The 24411-nt window shown below is 47.9% G+C and overlaps 2 protein-coding genes across 3 annotated transcripts in view; one reads left to right on the top strand and one right to left on the bottom strand.

The window, feature by feature from the left end:
* LOC127579166 (B2 bradykinin receptor-like) overlaps positions 1–5725 on the top strand; it is an 8292-nt gene extending 2567 nt beyond the window's left edge. The window contains exon 2 of one of the 2 annotated variants that reach the window (XM_052031808.1): positions 1914–5725. In XM_052031808.1, the coding sequence (XP_051887768.1) occupies positions 1956–3002 (1047 nt within the window). In that variant the 5' untranslated portion in view covers positions 1914–1955 and the 3' untranslated portion in view covers positions 3003–5725. The remainder of the gene's footprint in view (positions 1–1913) is intronic. The other variant, XM_052031888.1, reaches the window with a different exon arrangement.
* Positions 5726–10759: 5034 nt separating this feature from the next.
* LOC127579067 (uncharacterized) lies at positions 10760–24411 on the bottom strand. Its single transcript, XM_052031727.1, has 4 exons — positions 24329–24411; positions 22392–23367; positions 11921–12101; positions 10760–10919 (listed from the first exon to the last, which is right to left on the bottom strand). Exons 2-4 carry the CDS (start codon positions 23338–23340, stop codon positions 10913–10915), a joined length of 1137 nt encoding a protein of 378 aa, XP_051887687.1. The 5' UTR covers positions 23341–23367; positions 24329–24411; the 3' UTR covers positions 10760–10912.

Below are 24411 nucleotides of genomic sequence, written 5' to 3'. Positions count from 1 at the left end.
CCACAACTCTCTGCAGTTTCTTGCGGTCCTGGGCAGAGCAGTTGCCGTACCAAGCTGTGATGCATCCGGATAGGATGCTTTCTCTGGTGCATCGATAAAAGTTGGTGAGGATCAAAGGTTGTGGAACTAATGCGGGCAAGTGGGATTGGTGTAGACAGGCAAAAAGGTTGGCATGGACATGGTGGGCCGAAGGGCCTGTCTCTGTCTCTATGATTTGCTTCCACTTTGCTTCTGTGAGTTCTGAGGTGGCTGGTGAGAGCAATGGGGCAACCATGGACTCTCCCACAGATGGGGCGGGAGGTGCCCCACAGGGTGGACATGTTATTTACAGGCTCCTTCTGGTTAATGTATGAGGAGCGTTTGATGGCTCTGGACCTGTACTCACTGGAGTTCAGAAGGATGAGGGGGGATCTCATTGATACCTACCGAATATTGAAAGGCCTGGATAGAGTGGATGTGGAGACAAGCAGTGGGAGAGTCTAGGACCAGAGGGCACAGCCTCAGAATAAAGGGATGTCCCTTTAGAACAGAGAGGAGGAGGAATTTCTTTAGCCACAAGGTGGTGAGTCTGTGGAATTCATTGCCACAGACGGCTGTGGAGGCCGTCATTGGGTGTGTTTAAAGCGGAGGTTGATAGGTTCTTGATTAGTAAGGGCATCAAAGGTTACGGGGAGAAGGTAGGAGAATGGGGTTGAGAGGGAAAAATAAATCAGCCACGATCGAATGGTGGAGCAGACTCGATGGGCCGAATGGCCTAATTCTGCTCCTATATCTTACAGTCTTGCAGGGACTTCAGTGTGTTCCTGACACTCGACCACCCCTCAGGGAGCTACACCTGACCTTGTAGTGCCTTTACATCCCTGCTCTTACCCCCAGGGCACATCATAGAGTCATACAGCAGGGAAACAGACCCTTTGGCCCAGCTCATCCATGCTGACCAAGTTGTCTATCCAAGCTCAGCGCACTTGCACACGGAGACACAGGAGATGGTAGATGCTGAAATCTGGAGCAACATGCAATCTGCTGGGGGAGCTCCACGGGTCGGGCAGTGTCTGTGCGGGGGGTGGGGGGGGAGGAATTGTCGACGTTTCAGGTTGAAGCCCCATATCCTGATGCAGGGTTTCGACCCAAAACATTGTTAATTCCTTCCCCCACCCACTTGCCCAATCTTGGCCCATATCCCTCTAAACCTTTCCTATCCATGTACCGGTCCAAAAATCTTTTAAACATAATTGTATCCATCTCTACCACTTCCTCTGGCAGCTCGTTCCATAGACCCACCCTCTGTGTGAGAAAGTTGCCCCTCAGTTCCCCTTTAAATCTTTCCCCTCTCACCTTAAACCTCTGCCCTCTAGTTTTAGACTCCCCTACCCTGGGGGGAGAAAAGACTGTGACCATCCACCTTATCTACACCTACACAGGGCAAGCAAGGTTGTGTAGCGGTTAGCATAACGCTATTACAGCGCCAGTGACCCGGGTTCAATTCTGGCCGCTGTCTGTAAGGAGTTTGTACGTTCTCCCCGTGTCTGCCTGGGTTTCCTCCGGGTGCTCCGGTCTCCTCCCACATTCCAAAGACGTACAAGTTAGGAAGTTGTGGGCGTGCTATGTTGGCGCTGGAAGCGTGGCGACACTTGTGGGCTGCCCCCAGAACACTCTGCACAAAAGATGCATTTCACTGTGTGTTTTGATGTACGTGTGACTAATAAAGAAATCTTATCTCATCTTATACCTCTACTATGTAGAATTCTTTCCAGCTGCTTGTGCCTCTATATACTTCTGGACTTGAGCCTGCCTCTGTCCCTATGTAGTGCTGTATATAAGTTCCTGTGTGCCTCAGTACTTGGATATTGCTGTTGGGATTATAGGTCTCACACATTACCCTCCTCTCTCCCTCTCTCTCTCTCTCTCCGCAGTCCAGTTCCCAAAGACCCCCGACGGCAGATCCAGTTGCCCAGATGACATCTCTCAACTTCAGCACGGCTGACAGCCCCATCAATTCCACCTCCTGCCCTGAAGGCATCTTCCTGGATTGGATCTACACCTTCCTGCCTGCCTACATCATGGTGGTGTGCGTGTTCGGCCTGGTGGGGAACACCTTTGTGCTGCTCGTCCTGTGCCTGCACCGGAGCCACCGTACTGTGCCCGACATCTACCTGGGCAGCCTGGCCGGTGCCGACCTCCTGCTGCTGGCCTGCCTTCCCTTCTGGGCCGTCAACATCGCCCAGCGATTCTCCTGGCCCTTTGGGGAGCTCTTGTGCCGCTGTGTCAACCTTGCCATCTACATGAATCTGTGCAGCAGCATCTACTTCCTGGTGATGGTCAGCATCGACCGGTACCTCGCCCTGGTGAAGGTCCTCAACCCCGGCCGGATACGCACGGTCTCCTGCGCCAAGATCAACTGCTGCCTGATCTGGCTCTTCAGCCTGGCGATGAGTAGTCCTGCCTTCATATTCCGCCAGGTCACCTTCGTGCCGGAGGTGAACATCTCCGCCTGCCTGCTCCAGTACCCTCACCCGAGTTGGCAGCTCAAGATGGACATCACCTTCATCGTCATCATTTTCCTGATCCCCGACATCATCCTGTTCTTCTGCACCACCAAGATCCTCCGCGTGCTCCGGAACGACCGACTGCAGCTCTTCAAGCGGGTGCGCAAGGAGAGCAGGGCGGTGCGCCTGATCCTTGTGGTCCTGCTGGCCTTCCTCGTCTGCTGGGTGCCCTTTCAGCTCTTCCGGGTGCTCCACCTCTTCTACCAGGTGGGGCTGTTGACGGGCTGCCCCTGGCAGAGGGTCCTGAGCAACGGCAACCAGCTCGTCACCTTCCTCGGCTGCACCAACAGCTGCGTCAACCCTGTCCTCTATGTCATGGTGGGGAAGCAGTTCAGGACCAAAGCTAGGGAGCTCTACGACCAATCGGTGGCCAGGAGGAAGTCGGCGCTGACCCTCAGGGACTCCCCGGTGACTCACAACACCTCCATCTCCAGTCTGGAGAGGGTGGGACACTGAGGTGGGCGGTGGGGCGGGGGCGTGCGGGCAATGGCGGAAGATCCTCTCCTTCCCTGATCTGCATGGACCCCTCTTAATGACCTTCCTTGCCTTGTGCGTCCTCTCTGATGATAGGAAGTCCTGTCAGTTACGTGTACAAGAAAATAGGACCAGGAATAGGCCATTCAGCCCCTCAAACCTGCTCCACCAGTGATCCAACCTTCATGAGCCTTCCAGCGATTCACCGCCCTCTGCAAGAAGAAATTTCGTCGTGCTTTGGTCTTAAATGGGACTGGCTTAGGTGGGCGTCTTGGACAGCACGAACCATTTGGGCCAAATGGCCTGTTTCTGTGATGTATTGTTCTATGACTCTAAATGACTGGCCCTTTATTTTGAAACCATGTCCCCTTGTCTGACATTGTCCCACTCGTCGAAACACCTAAATATCAATGCCCCCCTCAGGATCTTGTACATGTTAAGATCACCCCTTATTTTCTGAGCTACAGGGACCTGTTCAAGCCTCCCTTGATAGGACAATCCTCTCCTCTCGGCAATGATACTGATGAGTCTCCCTTGGATTGCCTCTCTTGATTTCTCTTGTCTGGTGTCCTTGGGACCTGAACTAGCGTCAAACCACAGAAGATCCAGACCATAGAACTTGTCCTGTTCATCTTCCACTGAGCAGGAGAACTGTTCTTTTTAACTGTAGACACTCGGCAGGTAATGTAAGGGTTCTGAGAACTGTCCGTAACCCAAAGGTTCAGTAAGTTGGAAACGCTGGGAAATTGGTTTATTATTGTCACGTGTACCGAGGTACAGTGTAAAACTTTGTTTTGCATGCCATCGATCAGATCATTTCATCACATCAGTGCATCGAGGTAGTGCAAGGGAAAAGCAATAACAGAATGCAGAATAAAGTGTTACAGTTACAGAGAAAGTGCAGTGCAGGCAGACAATAAGGTGCAAGGTCATAACGAGGTAGATTGTGAGGTCAAGAATCCATCTGATCGTACAAGAGGTCTGTTCAATAGTCTTATAACAGCGGCTGTTGGCTGAGGTTGCAAGGAAGATTCATCAACCACAACTGCTCAAATTCACGTAGCGCCCCTAAGGTGGAGTTTGTTCCCAAGGGGGAGCAAAGGCTGTTATTAGATACCCGGATGACACAAAGGTTGGTGGTGTTGGGATGGGAAGGAAGGCAAGTGAGAGGATTTGCCTTTTGTGAAGCCAAACGGGTAGGACGTGTACAGTAAATGGTGGGGCACGAAGGAACGTTGATGAACAGGGATACCTTGGGGTTCAAGTTTATGTTCCCTGAAGGTGGCAACACAGGTAGGTAGGGTGGTGAAGAAGACGCATGGCATGCTTGCCTTCATAGGTTGAGGCATAGAATGTAAAATTTGGGACTTTATGTTGCAACTTTCCAAAACACTTGGTAAATTGGTGAACTGGCTGGAGTACTGTGGGCAGTTCTGGTCGCCACACTATAGGAAGGGTGTGCTTGCACTGGAGAGAGTGCAGAGGAGACATGATGTTGCTTGGTTTGGAGGACTTTAGTTTGGATAGGTAGGGCTTGTTTTCCCTGGGGTAAAGGAGGCTGGATAGCGACCTGCCAAAAGGGTATGAGATTATTAGGGGCATAGATCAGGTAGGTAGTGTGTGGGATTAACCGGGGCAGTCAGCATCTTTTCACTGTGGTAGTGGTTCCAAAAACCAGAGGGCAGAGGTTTAAGGTGAGAGGAAGGACTTTTAAAGGGAATCTGAGGGGAAAGAGAGCGGTTGATATCTGGAACTCGCTGCCAGTGGAGGTGATGGAGTCAGATATAAATCTCTGGGTTTAAGAGACATTTAGACAGGCATGTGAATTGGGCATGGAATTGATTAGTATAGATGGACAAAAAGACCAGCATGGATGTGATGGGCTGAAGGGCCTTTTCTGTGCTGTATGACTCTGTAACTCTAGGTCCCTGAAGCTGTGAGGCACACAGAATATTATATCTCCACACTACCCAGGTCAGTGGCTGTAGAAGGAGAGTGAGTAACCGGGGAGAACCAATTCATTGACTCACAGAATGAGAGGCTGCCCCAGTTTATCCCACACGCTCTGCCCTTCCCTCCAAAGGTTTCAAAAATATAGAAAGAGCGACTGACCCAGAAAGCACAAGGATGTAGACTCAGAGCAAGAAGAAACGAGGCGACTGAGGACCCAGGGGTCACTGTGGCAGGGATAGGTACAGAGAATGTTGAAAGCACTCCGCAGGTCAGACGGCAGTTCGGGTACAAAGGCAGCATCGTGAGGAAGCTGGATAAGGTCTGAGAATAATACTGTTAAATGCAGCCAATACATCGGAAATCTGTGTAGACACGACCACAGAACCTAACGTCGACCTGTGTTTAATATCCGGGAGGATTTACGATTTGACTTTGCAAGGAGATACCAGGACAAGAAACAGACTTTTGAACAGCATTGTGAAATGGGACTGAGAGGGTATCCCAGAGTTTGGGATGGTGGCAACTGCCGGTGATCGACCAAAGGAAATCATTGCTGGTCAAGAGGTCCATCGTAGAAACACCGGCATAACAGTAAGATGGCTCTGATAACCACATAATGTTACACCTGACCTGTCAGCGTTGAGTTGATGTAAAGCACTTAAATTATGTAGTAACAAAGCAAATGGAATGTGCATCGGGTAACTCTCACAATGATATTACTTATGTTAATATAAACGTGGTAATTAAATTAATGAGTGTCCTGCTTTCTGAATGTGTCTGACTGACTAGAAGAAACAAAGCCATCTACACCGCAGTGTGTGTCTCACTCATTGTGGTTTGGATTGGGGATGCGATGCACTTCAGGGAGGCAATGAGCTATGGGTGTGGAAGATAAACCAACGTTGGTTCCTGATGCAGCTCTGAACCAAAAAGAATAGAGAGACGTCCGATATCTGGATGGGTTGTGGTCCATTTCACAGAAGGGTACTGAAAGCTGACCTTCTGCAGGATCCACCTGTAATGGTCTGGACTGAGGGCAGCAGATCTTCCTTGACTTAGATCATAGAACACAGAACAGGACAAGAACAGGCCCTTCGGCCCATCATATCCCTGCTGACCGTGATGCCAATTTAATCTGAACATCTGCCTGCACATGGTCTGTATTCCTCCATTCCCTGCCTGTTCATGTGTCTGTCTAAAAGTCTCTTGAATGTTGCTATCGTATCTGCCTCCACCACCGCTCCTGGCAGCCCGTTCCAGGCACCCACCACTCACCCCTTTATACATATCCTCTCTCACCTTAAAGCTATGCCCTCTGGTATTTGACATTTCTACCCTTGGAAAGAGACTCTGACCGTCTACCCTCTCTCTGCCTCTCATAATTTTATAAACTTCCATCAGATCTCCCCTCAGCTTCTGATGCTCCAGAGAAATCAACCCAAGTTTGTCCAACCTCTCCTCGTAGCTCATACCCTCTTAATCTAAACCTCCTTTAAGCTTTCCCCTACGTCCTCAAGTATTTGACATTTCCACCCTGGGAAAAGTCACGGATTCATTCTTCTCACGGGATGCGGCTGAATGGAGTGAGGGGCAGATCAGCCCCGATCTGATGGGATGGTGAACCAACACAACGAGCTGCAGGGCATCTCCTGCCTCCTGGAGAATGGATCCTGTCCTCAGCTGGAGTTCAAGTGACTGCACCCTGTACCATCTCCGAGCCCAGCACACCGTTCCGAAGGAGTGGTGCTCAGATAAAGCAAACCAAATCCATTCTATTTTGTCCTGGGCTTCCTTTCTGAACCATCTGTTAACAGTGTTATAACCTTTATGAATACATTATGATACAGAGAGATGCAGGGATACGTACTCGTCCCCACACGTCATGGCAGAAGTAGAAAAGGTGGTGAAGAAGGTGTTTGGCACGCTTGCCTTCATCGGACGGGGACCTGAGTACAAAGGGTGGGAAGGGAAGGTTTCCATTGAGATGGGAAAGATTTAAGGGGCCAGTTGTTCTTACAATGGGTATATGAAACAAGCTGCCAGAGGACGTGGTTGAGGTGGGTACAATTATAACGTTTAAAAGACACTCGGGCAGGTACGTGGATAGGAAAGTTTTAGAGGAATATGGGCCAGAAGTGGGCAAATGGGACTGGCTTAGGTAGGCAAGTTGGAGAGCAGGGATGAGTTGGGCCGAATGGCCTGTTTCTGTGCTGTATAACTCTATGACTCTACGTAAATCCTTTCTGCAGCTAATCTGTTGGAGGCAACCCATGCAGGTACAGGTAACATGAAAACACACCGGGTTCACCAATGCCCTTCGAGGAATGGAAATTGCTGACCTCGACCATCCCATTGCCTACAGTTGACAATTCCGACATTCCCTAGACCGGCCTCCCTTGATCTCACTTCTGTCCTGTTCCCCTTTGCATGTCACCCCTGTAGTTCATTGACCTACGACGGCCCCTGATTTAACACTGCCCTTTTCCCTAAGTGTCCTTGTCCTCCACTCTCTCCATGGCCTCACCCTTCCTGATCTCCGCAGACTCCACCAGCCCTGCAACCGTCTCCCACCTCTGAGTTCCTCTTCCTGGCATCCATCCCCGGTTCCAATTGCTTCACCATTGGTATCTAGTCTTCAATCCCAAGGCACTAAGCTCTGGAACTACTTCCTGAAATCCCCCCAAACTCTCCCTCAAGATCAGGTCCTGCCCTGACATCTCCAATTTGAGATCATCGACCTGGGGCGTGCGTGCGTGCGTGCGTGTGTGTGCGTGTGTGTGTGAGAGAGACAGAGATAGAGTGAAGTTTATGAGAGATAGTGTGTGAGAGAATCAGTGAGTGAGACAGAGCATTAGTGTGTGAGAGAGAGAGAGTCAGTGTGTGAGGGGTCAGTGCATGAGGGAGTCAGTGCGTGAGGGAGTTGGTCGGAGTGAGACACCGTGAGGGTCTGTATGTGAGAGACGGTGAGCGCAGTAGAGTGTGTGAGAGCATCAGTGAAAGTGAGACAGTGTGTATGTGCGTGAGAGAGAGAATGAATGGAGGGGAGCTGAAGAGAGAGAGAGTCGGTGAACGGCAAGAGTGGAGAGGTAAAGAGGTCGTCTGCTTGTGAAAGAGTCAGTGTTCATGTGAGAGAGACAATGTGTGGGGGGGGGGGGGGAGTGTCACTGACTGAGGGACTCAGTGGCCCACACTCGACAGAGATGCTCTGGCTGTCAACCTGCCCCAGAGACCTGATGTGGAATCCACAATATAGTGATTTGCCTTCCATCCGCAGACATCGCGACCATTTCCTGTTAGGTTACCAAGCAGTGAAGGCTGCTGTTATTTGTCTGAAGAAAGCTCCCCAACTCGACATCCATTCACTAGATCAGGCCCCTCGTTACCAGTGCTTAATGCAGTAACACTGGCCCATCTCCTGCCAGACGTTTCCTCTGCTACCTTTTAATCTCATTTCCCACTGCCGATAATTGACTCCCCTGTCCACAGGGGATCATTGTGAGGGTTCAAATCTTATGTTCAAGGCTGTGGCTTTTGAAGACATAAGGGTCACACAGCACGGAAACAGGCCCTTCGGCCCAACTGGTCCATGCCGACCATGGTGCCCACCAAGCTAGTCCCATTTGCCCCCATTTTTCCCATATGCCTCAAAACCTTTCCTATCCGCGTACCTGTCCAAATGTCCTCCGTATGTTGTTATTGTATCTGCCTCAACACTCCCTCTGGCAGCTCGTTCCATGTACCCACCACCCTCTGTGTGAAGGACTTGCCTCTCAGGTTCCTTTTAACTCTTTGCCCTCTCACCTTTAACATAAGTCTTCTCATTTATGATTTCCCTGGGAAAAATGTTAATGTACCTGCCTCAGCCGCTTCCTCTGGCAGCTCATTCCATACACTAACCACACACTGGGTGAAAAAGTTTAACAGTCCCTATTAAATCTCTCCCCTCTCACCTTAACCCTATGTCCTCTAGTTCTCGATTCCCCAACCCTGGGAAACAGACTGAGCACATTCACCCAATCTATGCCCCTCATGATCTCTCCTCGTTCTCCCACCGTGGGGTGGCACGGTAGCATAGCGGTTAGCGTCACGCTATTACAGCACCAGCGACCGGGGTTCAATTCCGGCCGCTGTCTGTGAGGAGTTTGTACGTTCTCCCCGTGTCTGCGTGGGTTTCCTCCGGGTGCTCCGGTTTCCTCCCACATTCCAAAGACGTACGGGTTAGGAAGTTGTGGGCGTGCTATGTTGGCGCAGGAAGCGTGGCGACACTTGCGGGCTGCCCCCTGCAGATTCTTAGCAATGCAAAAAGACATATTTCACTGTGTGTTTCGATGTACATGTGACTAATAAATAAATATCTTCTTACATTCCAAGGAATATCCTAGCCTGTCCAACCTCTCTCTATAACTCAGTCCCTCGAGTCCTGGCAACATCCTTGTAAATCTTTTCTGCATCTTTCCAGTTTAAGAGCATCTTTCCGATAGCAGGGTGACCAAACCTGGACATAACTGAACACAATCTCGCCAACTTCTTGTACAATTTGCGTCGTGCCACAGAGCGAGATAATCCCTTTATATAAATCTGTCGGTAGAGCCGCTGTCTCACAGCTCCAGCGAACTGGGTTCAATCCCGACCTCCGGCGCTGTGCGGAGTTCGCACGTTCTCCCTGTGACCGCGTGGGTTTCCCCCGGGTGCTCCAGTTTCCTCCTAGGTTCCAATGCACACTAATTCGCCGCTATAAATCACCCCAGGTTTAGGGAGAACCAGCTGCTGGAGGAATAGGTTCAATGAAATAAAGTGGGGGAATGGGTTGTGCTGTGAGCTAGAATAGACTTGATGGGTCAATTGGCCTCTTTGTTGTAAGAATTTATGAGGCTGGAAGACAAGGAAATTGCAGAAAATTCAGAGGGGCAGTAGGACTGGGGATGATTACAGATATCAGTGGGATGAGTAGACCTGGAGTGGCCTACAACATCCTCTGAGGGCTGGAGGATTTCAGTTATGAGAGGCAGGGTCTTTCGTCACTGGGGCAGAGGAGGTTATGAGAGGACATGACTGAGGAATATAAAACTATGAGGGGTGTAGATAGGATAGACTGCAAGAAAATACAGAGGCTGCAGAGAGCAGTGAACTCAGCCCAATACATCACGGGCACATCCCTCCCCACCATCAGGAGTATCTACAGGAGGCGCTGGCTCAAGAAGGCAACACCCTCTCACTCTAAACCTTGCCCCCTAGTTTTGGACTCCCCCACCCTGGGGAAAAGACTGTTACCGTCCACCTTACCTCTGCCTCTCATAATTTTAAACACTTCTATAAGGTCGCCCCTCATTCTCCTATGTTCCAAGGAATAAAGACCCAGCCTGGCCAACCTCTCCCTATAACTCATGCCCTCGAGTCCTGGCAACATCCTCATAAATCTCTTCTGCACTCTTTCCAGTTTAACTACGTCTTTCCTATAACAGGGCGACCAAAACTGTACACAGTACTCTGAGTGCGGCCTCACCAACAACTTGTACGACTGCAACCTAACTTCCCACTGTGTGGAGAGGGGCATCTCAATCTCACTCATGCTTGGCTGGACTCTGAATGGAATATGTTGTCCCTCTCTCTCAGATTTAATCCGCTGGCAAAACAGCTTCTCTCCGCCAACCTTGTCAAGGGGTTCTCAGACCTTAAGGTACTTCACACTGCCACGTGCAACATGAACTCCCCTGGGTGATAGCAAGTGAATGAAAATCACTGACAGGACACCTCACGTTGAATGTAAACATTTTAATATGCTTCTGTGTAGCTGTATGAGAGCAGAGGTGTTCTCGAATCCCAGCTCATATGAGGTTCAGCAGCTCAGTCTCTCTGTGAACAATCTGTAATTGGTTTGTATCTCAGGCTGTCCTGGAATATTCCCATTGCTCTCCTGCTGGTGGGAAATTTTTTCCACATTACCTGCTAAGGAAACGAAAAAAATCCATCAACACAATGTATCAAGTTGGATGGAGTCCCCTCGTTCTGTGTGATGATTAATTCCATCCATGTTGCTCAGTTCCTGACCCGTCGGCGGGAGTTCCATCATTCTCAGGGAGCTGTGTGGTAAGCAGCCAGAGTCAGGAACTGAGGGACGTGCTTGAATTAATTGGCACAGGGAACCAGGTGAGGAGACGAGAAGCTGTAAGTCTCGTCGAAGCTGTTACCCGAAAGGGCAGTGGAAACGGGTTCATTGAGAACTTGTAGCCTCGGATCGGCACATTTGGAATGGAGAAATTCAGAAGGGTGTAGGGAGAGCGGGATAAGTTGGAGACCTCTTTCAAGAACTAGGGATGGACGTGTGTGGAGAGGGAGCTCGGTGTCTGACCCTGGGAGTGTGTGATGGTACAGTGTAGAGGGAGCTTCGCTCTGTGTCTGACCCCGGGAGTGTGTGATGGGACAGTGTAGAGGGAGCTTCACTCTGTGTCTGACCCCGGGAGTGTGTGATGGGACGGTGTAGAGGGAGCTTCGCTCTGTGTCTGACCCCAGGAGTGTGTGATGGGACAGTGTAGAGGGAGCTTCACTCTGTGTCTGACCCCGGGAGTGTGTGATGGGACGGTGTAGAGGGAGCTTCACCCTGTGTCTGACCCCGGGAGTGTGTGATGGGACAGTGTAGAGGGAGCTTCACTCTCTGTCCGACCCTGGGAGTGTGTGATGGGACGGTGTGGAGGGAGCTTCACTCTGTGTCTGGCCCCGGGAGTGTGTGATGGGACGGTGTAGAGGAAGCTTCACCCTGTGTCTGACCCTGGGAGTGTGTGATGGGACAGTGCGGAGGGAGCTTCACTCTGTGTCTGACCCCGGGAGTGTGTGATGGGACAGTGCGGAGGGAGCTTTGCTCTGCAATGAAGTCCTGGTATTGTTTCTGCAAACGAGGGGTCGATAATCACACTATCTAACAAACACAAAACAGGTGAGCTTCCACATACTTTCCCAGCATGTTGCCCTTGAGAAGATGGGAGGTGTGACTTGCCACCATCTGTAATAGTTGGGCCAGCTGCTTTTTCTTTGCAGTCGTCTCCTTGGATATATCCTGAGAGGTCAGGACTAGCTCTGTTCTCTGGTCTCTGTGGAGCTTCGTGCTGAGTGAGTTTGGTTTAAAATCAGGTTCTGTAAAACAATGACAGAAAGGTGAGTTGGTAGCAAGCAGAAGTTGCACTTCGGGAGATCAAATGTGAAGGGAAAGTACGCATTTCATGGCAGGACCAATAACACTGTCATTGTACGGAGGGATCTTAGCATCCAAGTCCATAGCTCCCTGAAAGTGGCCGCACAGGTTGATAGGGCGGCAAAGAAGGTGAACGGTGTGCTTGCCTTTATTAGTCGAAGCAATGGGTTCAAGGGTCAGTAAGTTATGTTGCAGCTTTATAAAACTCTGGTTAGGCCGCATCTGGAGTATTGCATCCAATTCTGGTCGCCCCATTACAGGAAGGGTGTGGGGGCTTTGGAGAGGGTGCAGAAGAGGTTCACCAGGATGCTGCCTGGATTAGAGGGTATGAGCTATGAATATGATTAGAGGGTATGAGCTATGAGGAAAATTTGGGTTGTTTTCTCTCGAGTAGCGGAGGCTGAGGGGAGATCTGATGGAAGTTTATAAGATTATGAGAGGCACAGATAGACAGTTGTTATCTTTTTCCCAGGGTTGAAATGTCTAATACCAGAGGACACGCATTTAAAATGAGAGGGGCAAAGTTCAAGGGAGATGTGCAGGGCAAGTTTTTTTACAGAGAGTGGTGGGTGCCTGGAATGTGCTGCCAGGGGTTGTGGTGGAGGCAGATACGATAGAGGCATTTAAGAGGCTGTTTGATAGGCACGTGAATGTGCAGAGAATGGAGGGATGTGCACCATGTGCAGGCAGAAGGGATCAGGTGTCATTAGCTTAATTAGTTCAGCACAACACTGTGGGCTGAAAGGCCTGCTCCTGTGCTGTACTGTTCTGTGTTCTAGAACATAGAACATGTGACAGGTGTCTCTTGCTTTGCTCCTGACATTGTTGCTACCCAATGTCTTTCCCATCAAAACACAATGCGCATTCCCTGTCCCCACAGCACAATATTCCTGGTGGCTCTTATGAACTGAAATTTCATGGGAAATGAGTGGGAAGGTGGGACTGATCGGAATGCACCGGGCTGGCTTAGATTCAAAGGGCCAAATGGCCTCCTTCCATGCGGTGAGGAGATACACTGATAGACGTCCAACAGCTCGGCCCATGATAGGGTGGGGAGGGAGGTGAAAGGAAGGACTGACTGTACCTGACAATGGTGGTCCAGTCAGGGCTGCGGAGGGTTGGAGTGCGGAGACCTCATGATCTGGCAGGGAACTGGAATTGGTTTATTATTGTCACCTGTGCCGAGGTACAGTAAAAAACTTGTCTTGCGTACCATTCATACAGATCAATTCGTTAGACAGTACATTGAGGTAGTACAAGGGAAAACAATACAGAATGCAGAGTAAAATGTGACAGCTATAGAGAAAGTGCAATACAGGCAGACAATAAGGTGAAAGGTCGTAACAAGGTAGATTGTGAGGTCAAGAGTCCACCTTATCACACTAGGGGACCATTCAGTAGTCTTATAACAGTGGGATAGAAGCTGTCCTTAAGCCTAGTGGTACGTGCTTTCAGGCTTTTGTATCTTCTGCCCGATGGGGGGGGGGGGGGGGGGGAGGAGAGAATGTCCGGGGTGGGTGGGGTCTTTGATTATGTTGGCTGCTTTACTGAGGCAGTGAGAAGTGTGGACAGAGTCCATGGAGGGGAGGCTGGTTTCTGTGATGTGCTGAGCTGTGTCCACAACTCTCTGCAGTTTCTTGCAGTCCTGGACAGAGCAGTTGCTGTACCAAGCTGTGCATCGATAAAAGTTGGTCAAGGGGGACGTGCCAAATTTCTTTAGCCTCCTGAGAAAGTAGAGGCGCTGGTGAGCTTTCTTGGCCGTGGCTTCTACGTGGTTTGACCAGGACAGGCTCTTGGTGATGTTCACGCCTAGGAACTTGAAGCTCTCAACTCTCTAGACCTCAGCACCGTTGATGTAGACAGGTGCATGTACACCGCCCCCTTTCCTGAAGTCAATGACCAGCTCTTTTGTTTTGCTGACATTGGGGGAAAGGTTGGTGTCACGACACCATGTCACTAAGCTCTCTATCTCCTTCCTGTACTCCGACCCATTGTTATTTGAGATACGGCCCACTACGGTGGTATCATCTGCAAACTTGTAGATGGAGTTAGAGCAGAATCTGGCCACACAGTCATGAGTGCATGGGGAGTAGAGTAGAGGGATGAGGACGCAGCCTTGTGGGGCACCAGTGTTGAGAATAATCGTGCCGGAGGTATTGCTGCCTGTCCTCACTGATTGCGGTCTGTTGGTCAGAAAGTCAAGGATCCAGTTACAGAGGGAGGTGTTGTCCCAGGTCTCGGAGTTTGGTGATGAGTTTGCTTGGAACTATAGTATCGAAGGCGGAGCTGTAGTCAATAATAGGGCTGCAGGATGTTGTGGAGAACATCACAAAGAGGAGTGTTACGGACTCAGTGAAAGTCCCTTTAAGATAGAGTGTGTGTGTATGTGTGTGTGGGGCGTGCTTACATCAATAGAAGATAAAGGACGTAATGACGTTGTTGAAGAAGGCAAAAGAAGAAGGAGAGAGAGAGAGAAGGGAGAGAGACACCAGCCTGCTTGTTTTCTCTATCGATGGATGAGAAACAATAACTGTGTTTGCCACTGAAATCCATGTATGGAAGTTGGAAGTAATCCGGTGGAGTTCACTTTGTTGCTGACCTGTAGAAGGAAACAGGTATTTGTGTGTGGACGACCACGGTTCGGATGCTTTTCAGGGTGAGGAAGTCACTACCGAGTAAACACTGGAGTGTCGTTTGGGTTCCATCCTGGAACATTTGGATTTCGTATGTACTCTCTCTATGTTTTTCAACCTCTACATCTTATCTTCAGACAACGGTGGTTGTTGAAGAAGCCCTTGCTCATGTTTCACCTTATGGCTTGCGGGACTGAACTTTAAGAACCATTCCGGAACTTGGAGTTTGGGACTTTGTCACACACACACACGAAGAGTTTAGTTTTGGGGTTAACGTTCGAGGTTTAACATTTTTGAATTCTAACATACTAACATTTTTACTTTTATTCTACGTATTATCATAAGTAGTGATTAATAAAATAGTTTTTAACACTGAATCATGCTCAGTGTGTTTCTTTTGTTGCTGGTTCGTGACAAAATTGGGGGCTCGTCCGGGATAGTTCCCAAGGTTAACGAGATTTGTCCGGGATCCAATCCAAGGTTAACGAGTGTCGTCTGGGATTGTACCCCAGATTGACGAGATTTGTTCGGGATTCAATCCAAAGATTTTTGAGGGAGGTCTGATAAATTCTTTTTAATTGGCTTGTGTGTGTGGAAACCAGCAACAATGGATATTAAGGCATTTTTGGAGTCACCAACTCAAAAGGGATTGGAGGTGGCGAAAAAGGATGATTTGATAAAGATTGCTACAAAGCTAAACCTTACAGAAGTAAAGCAGTCTATGAGAAAGGCAGATATTCAGAGACTGATAGCTGGCCATTATGTGGAAAAGAAGGTGTTTGAGAAGGAAGTGTTAAAACAGTTTCCTGGCAGTGAAATAGCAATTTCTGAGGCACAGGTGCAGCTGGCGAAGATAGAGGCTGAACGAGAGCAAAATAAATTAGAAGCTGAACGAGAACAAAAGAGATTAGAGGCTGAAAGAGAACAAACCCAGTTAAAGATAGAGGCCGAACGAGAGCAAACCCAGTTAAAGATAGAGGCCGAACAAAAGAAATTAGAGGCCGAACAAAAGCTAACTCAGATGAAGATAGAGGCTGATCTAGCAATGAAGCAGATGGAATTGAAGAGGATGGAGCTGGATAGTGAGGAAAAGGAGAAACAGAGGCAGCATGAGTTACAAATGAAGCGTAGGAGTTTGGAATCTGATTCTGATGATGGTTTTTCAGCCAGTAGGGAGGTTCGATTAGTCCCTCCGTTTGAAGAAGATCAGGTTGATCAGTATTTCCAACATTTTGAGAAGGTTGCTGTGAGTTCAAACTGGCCGAAGAAAGGATGGGCTCTTATGGTACAGAGTGTGATTAAAGGTAAAGCTCAAAAAGCTTATTCTGCTTTGTCTGCTGAGGATGCAGCTGGTTATACCAAGGTAAAACAAGCTATATTGAAGGCCTATGAATTGGTACCTGAAGCTTATAGACAAAAATTCAGAGACTTGAGGAAATCTGCAGATCAGACTTATATGGAATTTGCCAATGGAAAGAGAATATGTTTTGAACGATGGTACATGGCTAAAAATGTAGATGGGGATTTTGATAAATTGAAAGAATTGATATTAGTGGAAGACTTTAAAAGATGTGTTCCAGCTGAATTAACAACATATTTAAATGAAAAGGCAGTGGAAACTTTACAAGAAATTGCTAGGTTGGCAGATGATTATGCTTTAACCCATAAATCCAAATGGGGACAACCTAAAACCTTTCAAAAGAGTTACAAGGACAATCCAGGTAAACCGGAGATTAAATTGGGAGGTTATCAAAAAGGGAAGGATGAAAAGAAGCCAGGGCTGGAGAAACCTGTTGAGCGTACTTGTTATTACTGTAGGAAACCTGGCCATGTGATATCTAATTGTGCCCTTTTGAAGAAAAGGAAGGAAGCTGTGCCCAATGCTTGCTTTCAGGCAATTAAAAATCAAAAAGGTTTAGGAGATGCTGTTAAAGACCAGTCCTTGCAAGAGGGAAAAGCGGAAAAGTTGGAGGAGGTGAGAAAAGAATTCCGTTCGTATGTATCAGAGGGTTTTGTTTCACTGAATGATGAGTCACCCCAGGTGCCAGTGAAAATTCTTAAGAGATACTGGGGCTAGTCAATCTCTCTTGCTGGACAGTGTTTTAAATTTTGGTGAAGAAAGTGACACTGGTGAAGTAAATCTAGTACGAGGCGTTACAGGTGAGACCATGTTTGTCCCTTTTCACAGGGTGATTCTAAAGTCAAAGTTCGTAGAAGGACCAGTCGAGATAGGGATAAGACCTAGGTTGCCAGTGGAAGGAGTTTCTTTGTTATTGGGAAATGACCTTGCAGATGGAGAAATTGTTCCTGTGGTATGGTTAACAACCAAACCAAGGATTGATGAGTCTGAGAATGATCCAGATGTTTACCCATCATGTGCGGTGACTCGAGCTAGAGCTAGAGAATTAGCCAAGACAGACAGTCCGATGCAGTCTGATGTGGTTCCTTGTGACAGTCCTAAACAGGAAGAAAATTATGATGCCTTATCTGAGACTTTTCTGTCTTCACTGGAGGATCAACATCCTTATAGTGAGCCTGAATTTAAAGATTTGTCTTTGTCGAGGAAGGATTTTATGGTGGAACAGACAAAGGACCCTGAGTTGACAGAATTGAAAGAAAAAGCTCTCTCATGTGAGGAGATTGAAAAAGTGCCAATGGGATATTAGGTCAAAAATGGAGTGTTAATGAGGAAATGGAGACCTCCTCATGTTCCTGTTAATGAGGAATGGGAAGTTATTCATCAGGTTGTTGTTCCAAAAGTTTATAGGAATGAGATTTTAAACCTGGCCCATAGTATGCCTTTGGGTGGTCATTTTGGTGTGAATAAAACTGTAGGGAAGATCTTGAAACAATTCTATTGGCCTGGTTTGAGAAAAGATGTGGTGATGTTTTGTCGAACCTGCCACACATGTCAGATGGTAGGTAAACCAAATCAAAAACCCCCTGTGGCTCCGTTGAAACCAATTCCTGCTTTTGGTGAACCCTTTTCGAAGGTGATTGTGGACTGTGTTGGCCCATTACCAAAGTCTAAGACTGGAAATCAGTATTTGTTAACCATCATGTGTGCCACTTCTAGATTTCCAGAGGCAATACCCCTTAGAAATATTAAGGCCAAGACGGTGTCAAAGGCTCTTTTAAAATTTTTTACCTTGTTGGGTTTGCCAAAAGAAATCCAATCTGATCAAGGTAGTAATTTTATGTCAAAAACTTTTCAACAAATAGTCTATGAGCTGGGAGCAAAGCAGATTGTATCATCTGCATATCACCCAGAATCTCAAGGAGCTCTGGAGAGATTTCATTCTACTCTCAAAAATATGCTGAAGACTTATTGCTTTGAAAACCCCAAGGATTGGGACGAAGGTATCCATTTACTTTTGTTTGCCGTTAGAGAATCAATCCAGGAGTCAATAGGATTTAGTCCGTTTGAGCTTGTATTTGGACATAGGGTGAGAGGACCTTTGGAGTTGTTAAGAGAGCAATGGGTTAATGAGGAAGTTCACTTGAGTCTGTTGGACTATGTCCAAGAATTTAAAACTCGGTTGGAAAGAGTCTGCCAGCTAGCGAGAGAGAATCTGAAAACAAGCCAGATAAGAATGAAGACATATTTTGATAGACGTGCTCGGCCTAGGACATTTGCAGTGGGGCAAAAGGTGTTGGTATTTTTCCCTAGCCAAAATAATCCCTTGCAATCTCGTTTTTCTGGACCCTATGTTATTGAATCTCGAGTGACTGATCTAACATATATAATCAAAACACCAGATAGACGCAAGAAAACACAACTCTGTCATGTAAACATGCTAAAACCTTATTATGAGAGGGATTCAGTTGTGGCCTTGGTGGCTGATGTAAAGGTTGTTTCTAGAATGCCTGATATTGATGTTGAGGAAGGCCAATTTAGACCAAATATTGTTCCATCGAAACTAAAAAACCAAAATATCCTGGAGAACCTTGAAACGAAGTTGGACCATTTACAAGTTTCACAAAAACAACAGATGAGAGAATTAATTTTAAAATTTAAAAATCTGTTCCCAGATGTTCCAAACAGAACATCGATAATTACCTGTGATGTTGATGTTGGGGATGCAAAACCAATCAAACAACACCCATATCGAATGAATGTGGAAAAAAGTAAACTTGTTGATCAGGAAATAAAATACATGTTAGAAAATGATATTATTAGACATTCAACTTCAAATTGGAGTTCGCCCTGTGTTATTGTACGTAAACCTGATGGAACTGTTAGATTTTGCACAGATTACAGGAAAGTAAATGCTGTAACAAAGTCAGATGCTTACCCTATTCCTAGGGTGGATGATTGCATAGATAGAGTGGGAAAGGCAAAATTTCTTATAAAGATTGACCTATTAAAAGGGTACTGGTGTGTTCCATTAACAGATAGAGGAAAGGAGATTTCAGCCTTTGTAACCCCTTCTGGATTGTATGAATACAATGTTTTGCCATTTGGAATGAAAAATGCTCTGGCAACATTTCAAAGAATGATTAATTCAGTGATTCATGGGTTAAAACATACAGATGCCTACATTGACGACTTAGTGACTGGGAATGATACATGGGAGGATCACATCTCTGCGTTAGAAAGGTTGTTTGAAAGACTTTCCAAGGCTAACCTTACAGTTAACTTGGCTAAAAGTGAATTTGGCCATGCCACTGTGACGTATCTTGGTTATGTTGTAGGTCAAGGCAAGCAAGCTCCTGTTCAGGAAAAAGTTCAAGCAATATCTGAGTTCCCTATTCCCACAGGTACGAGGACTGTTAGAATATTTTTGGGAATGGTTGGATATTACCGAAAATTTTGTAAAAATTTTGCTGATATTGCTCTTCTCCTAACTAATCTTCTGAAGAAGGGAGTAAAGTTTGTTTGGACAGATTCTTGTCAAGAAGCATTTGAGAAGCTGAAAGCCATTTTATGCTACCATCCTGTGCTCAAAACACCTGACTTTGAAAAGCCATTTTCATTAGCAGTAGATGCCAGTGATGAAGCTGCAGGAGCTGTGTTGTTGCAGAAGGGTGACCTTGATGATATTGACCATCCTGTAGCTTACTTTTCAAAGAAATTTAAGGAGCATCAAAAGAATTATTCCACCATAGAGAAAGAATTACTGTTGCTTGTTTTAGCCTTGCAACATTTCAGTGTATATGTTTGCACCGCTCAGAAACCATTGACTGTATATACAGATCATAACCCATTGGTGTTTCTGAGCCGAGTCAAAAACAAGAACAGAAGGCTGTTAAACTGGAGTTTAATTTTGCAAGAGTTTGATCTCATGATAACCCACATTAAAGGCAAAGATAATGTGATTGCTGATTGTCTTTCCCGATGTTAAATGGGAAACATGTATCTGTACTAATCTGATAGTCTGTAGTTGTGTAACATGATAATCATTAACATTACTAACTGTATGCGCGGTTAAATTTTTCTTGGGAAAAATTTTTTTTTAGGTGGGAGGTGTTACGGACTCAGTGAAAGTCCCTTTAAGATAGAGTGTGTGTGTATGTGTGTGTGGGGCGTGCTTACGTCAATAGAAGATAAAGGACGTAATGACATTGTTGAAGAAGGCAAAAGAAGAAGGAGAGAGAGAGAGAAGGGAGAGAGACACCAGCCTGCTTGTTTTCTCTATCGATGGATGAGAAACAATAACTGTGTTTGCCACTGAAATCCATGTATGGAAGTTGGAAGTAATCCGGTGGAGTTCACTTTGTTGCTGACCTGTAGAAGGAAACAGGTATTTGTGTGTGGACGACCACGGTTCGGATGCTTTTCGGGGTGAGGAAGTCACTACCGAGTAAACACTGGAGTGTCGTTTGGGTTCCATCCTGGAACATTTGGATTTCGTATGTACTCTCTCTATGTTTTTCAACCTCTACATCTTATCTTCAGACAACGGTGGTTGTTGAAGAAGCCCTTGCTCATGTTTCACCTTATGGCTTGCGGGACTGAACTTTAAGAACCATTCCGGAACTTGGAGTTTGGGACTTTGTCACACACACACACACGAAGAGTTTAGTTTTGGGGTTAACGTTCGAGGTTTAACATTTTTGAATTCTAACATACTAACATTTTTACTTTTATTCTACGTATTATCATAAGTAGTGATTAATAAAATAGTTTTTAACACTGAATCATGCTCAGTGTGTTTCTTTTGTTGCTGGTTCGTGACAGGAGGTAGAGAGGCAACAACACAGAAGGCCATTGGGCCCTTTTGCCTTGGTGCCTGCTTCCTGCAGGAAAACTGCAGGAAACAGGGGAAACGACAAGGACACAGAGGAATTTCAAAGCAAGGGTCGGAGTTTAATATCAAAGGAATGACCCCTGATATCCAGCTGAGTTTGGACAGAGGCATAGGATCAACATTGGCCACTTCACAAGGGAAAAACTACTGTAGGAACTCAGCGGGTCAGGCAGCATCTGTGGAGGGAGTTGGAGAGTCAACGTTTCAGATGCCAGCATCTACAGTCTCTTGTGTCTCTACTGACCATTTCCCCTCGAGCACCTTCAAGTACAGCCCTTTAAGTACTGCATGAAAATGCTTCCTTCTGCTCGACCCTTGGAGAAGGCTTAGATCATAATCCAGGTCAGTCGCCAAGCCTCCATCAGCCCTTCTTATCTCAAACCTTAATCCACAGATACTGACTGATGGATGTGGGGCGAGAGAAAACCAGCTGATGTTTCATCAATGGGTTTTCACTGGTGCAGGTGAAGCGTCTCCAACCTGAAATGTTAACTCTGCTCCTCTCCCCACAGATGCTGCCTGACCTGCTGAGTGTTCCGGACACTTTTGGATTTTACTCCAGATTTACAATACTCTGTATTCTGTTTCTGCATCAGCTGAAGGGTTGTGTGTGTGTTTTTGAATGGTCCCCTAGTACGTTAAGATGGACCCTTGACCTCACAATCTACCTCGTTGTGACCTTGCACCTTATCGTCTGCCTGCACTGCACTTTCTCTGTAACTGTGACACTTTATTCTGCATTCTGTTATTGTTTTACCCTGTACTGCCTCAGTGCACTGTGTAATGAATTGATCTGTAGGAACGATATGCAAGACAAGTTTTTCACTGTACATGTGACAATAATAAACTGATTCCAATCCCGATTTCAGGTTAGACCTGCTGTGGGAATCAGCACCGTTAGTTTTTATCTCAGATTTCCACCATCTGCAGCTTTTTTATTTTCATCTAATATCTCCTAGTCAAGCTTTTGATGGAAGACTAACTCTTCCTCATTTTTCTATATTAAAGGCCGATTATAAATACAACTTTGTGAAGTGTCACGTGGTCATAGAATGCAGAAACAGGCCCTTCAGCCCATTGGACCATCAACCACCCATTTACTAACCCTACACTAGTCCCATTTTATTCTACCCACGTTCCCATCATCTACCCCCCCCCCCCAGGATTCTACCCCTTACCCACACACCGGGGGAAAGTTACAGCGGACGATTAGCCCTCCGACCCCGCACGTCGTTGGGACATGGGGTGGAAACCGGAGTGGACACAGGGAGAATGTGCAAACTCCGCACCGATAGCACCAGAGGCGGGGATCGAACTGGGGTGAGCTGGCGTCAGGTGAAGTCAGTACCTGGGAAGGGATGCCTCTTCCCGGCCGATCGGTGGGATGCTCGCTTCTTGCGGTGTGCTCTGGCCGGCGGCTCCCCCAGCTTCACGCTCAGCCTCAGGAGGTGCTCCGCTGGCAGCCCGGTCTGCGGGCAGCGCGCCCGCCCTTGGTGGAGCCTCCATCGCCGGCATCCACGGCCTTCCGCACCCCCTCCTGCTCCGCCGCCTGCCCCCTCCTCCTCCCGCGGCGGGAGCCGTCCGCTCTCCCCTGCTCCGCCACCTTGGGCCGCCTGGTCTTCCTTGGGGCAGGTGACCCGAGGGCTGGACCTCTGGGGGGAGCGACGCCGTTGCTGGTCGGGTCCCCTGCCACGGGACTTACAGGGAGGCTGCTGTTGCTGGTCGAAGGGACACCCAGGGTGGAAGCCCCCCTCGCTTCCTGGGAGACTGCCCGTGGGTTGCCCCTGGTTGGAGTAACGTGGTGTGGCATCAGATTCTGGTGAGATGTCCCGCCGCTGCCAACGGTGACCCTCGCGGCGTAAGCCTCGATGTCCTCGCTCTATGCCGTCCAACCAGGCCTCCACTTGAGAGCCGTGTGGCTGGTGTCCGTCCCCAGGGCCCCTTGAGCTCCCTGCTTCCTGATCGGGGCGCTGGGCTCGGATCCCGCACCGCCCGCCTTGGGAGCAAGACCAGTTGTCCTCGCCGTCGTCGTACACCTGGTCCCGCTGGTGCGGGATAGCCGGGCACAGCAGTTGTTGGTCGCCGCAGGCCTGGTGGTCGAGCCACTGGCTCTGGGTGGCCATCCGCTCGGAGGCTGGACGGGATACTTGGCAGTCAGCCCGCTGGCCCGGAGAGCGCGGCCATTCCCGCGGCTGGGTCTCCGGCCCTTGGCACTGGTTCCCTGACATCTGCAGGTCCTCCAGCTGTTCCGGGTGCCAGCTGCCCTCGACGTCCGCCTGATACTCCTGCTGCTGCATTGCCTTCAGCTGCTCTGATGTCACACTCTTAATGAAGCAAACGACAAAGAAATGTCACCTTAGGCTCTCTGCAATAAGTATCCCTTTAGCACATGGAAGTGGTCGAAAATAAGAGCAGAGGTAGGCCATTTGGCCCTTCGAGCCTGCTCCGTCACTCAATAAGATCACATCCGATCATCCAAGCTCAGTCCCAGTTTTCGCCCCACGTGTCTTAATCCCTCCAGCCCCATATCAAACTCCTTTTTGACTGTCTACACTTCCCGCTGCCTTGGTAAAGCAGCCAGCATAATCAAGGACCCCTCCCACCCTGGACATTCTCTCTTCTCCCCCCTCCCATCGGGCAGAAGATACAAAAGCCTGAAAGCACGTACCACCAGGCTCAAGGACAGCTTCTATCCCACTGTTATAAGACTATTGAATGGTTCCCTAGTATGACAAGATGGACTCTTGACCTCATAATCTACCTCGTTATGACTTTGCACCTTATTGTCTGCCTGCACTGCACTTTCTCTGTAACTGTAACACTTTATTCTGCATTCTGTTATTGTTTTCCCTTGTACTACCTCAATGCACTGATGTGATGAAATGATCTGTATGGATGGCAAGCAAAACAGCTTTTCATTGTACCTCGGTACATGTGACAATAACAAACCGATTCCATTTCCAATATTTAATGATTTGGCTTCAACTACTCTCTGGGATATGTAACTGCCTGGGTTCACCACTCTCCTGGAGAGATAGTTCTCCCCATCTCAGCATTAAACAGATTACTCCCGATCCTTAGACCATGACCCTGGTCCTCGACACTCAGCCCTCAGGAACATCCTTCCTCCTCCTAGTCTGTTCAATCTTGTTAGAATCTTGTAAGTTTCTATAAGAATTTCCTCTCATTCTTCTACATGCTTGTGAACATAAACACAATCGATCCAATCTCTCCTCAGAGGCCAGAACCCCAAACACCCCTGGTCGTAACAGGAAAGAAACACACAGGTCTGGCTGAACCTTTTCTCTAAGCGCCGCTGCAAGGTCTTTGATTTTCTTGTCGTCTTGGAAGGACTTCTGTTTCAGGGC

The sequence above is a fragment of the Pristis pectinata genome, chromosome 1 (genome assembly GCF_009764475.1).
Source record: "Pristis pectinata isolate sPriPec2 chromosome 1, sPriPec2.1.pri, whole genome shotgun sequence".
NCBI lineage: Eukaryota > Metazoa > Chordata > Chondrichthyes > Rhinopristiformes > Pristidae > Pristis > Pristis pectinata.
This window is presented reverse-complemented; position numbering and strand designations above follow the sequence as displayed.

Coding starts and splice junctions, on each gene's coding strand:
- LOC127579067 (XM_052031727.1), bottom strand. CDS start 23,340: ATGCAGCAGCAGGAGTATCAGGCGGACGTCGAGGGCAGCTGGCACCCG. Junction 12,102..22,391: donor GAAGAGGCATCCCTTCCCAG/GTACTGACTTCA, acceptor ATTGTTTTACAG/AACCTGATTTTAAACCAAAC.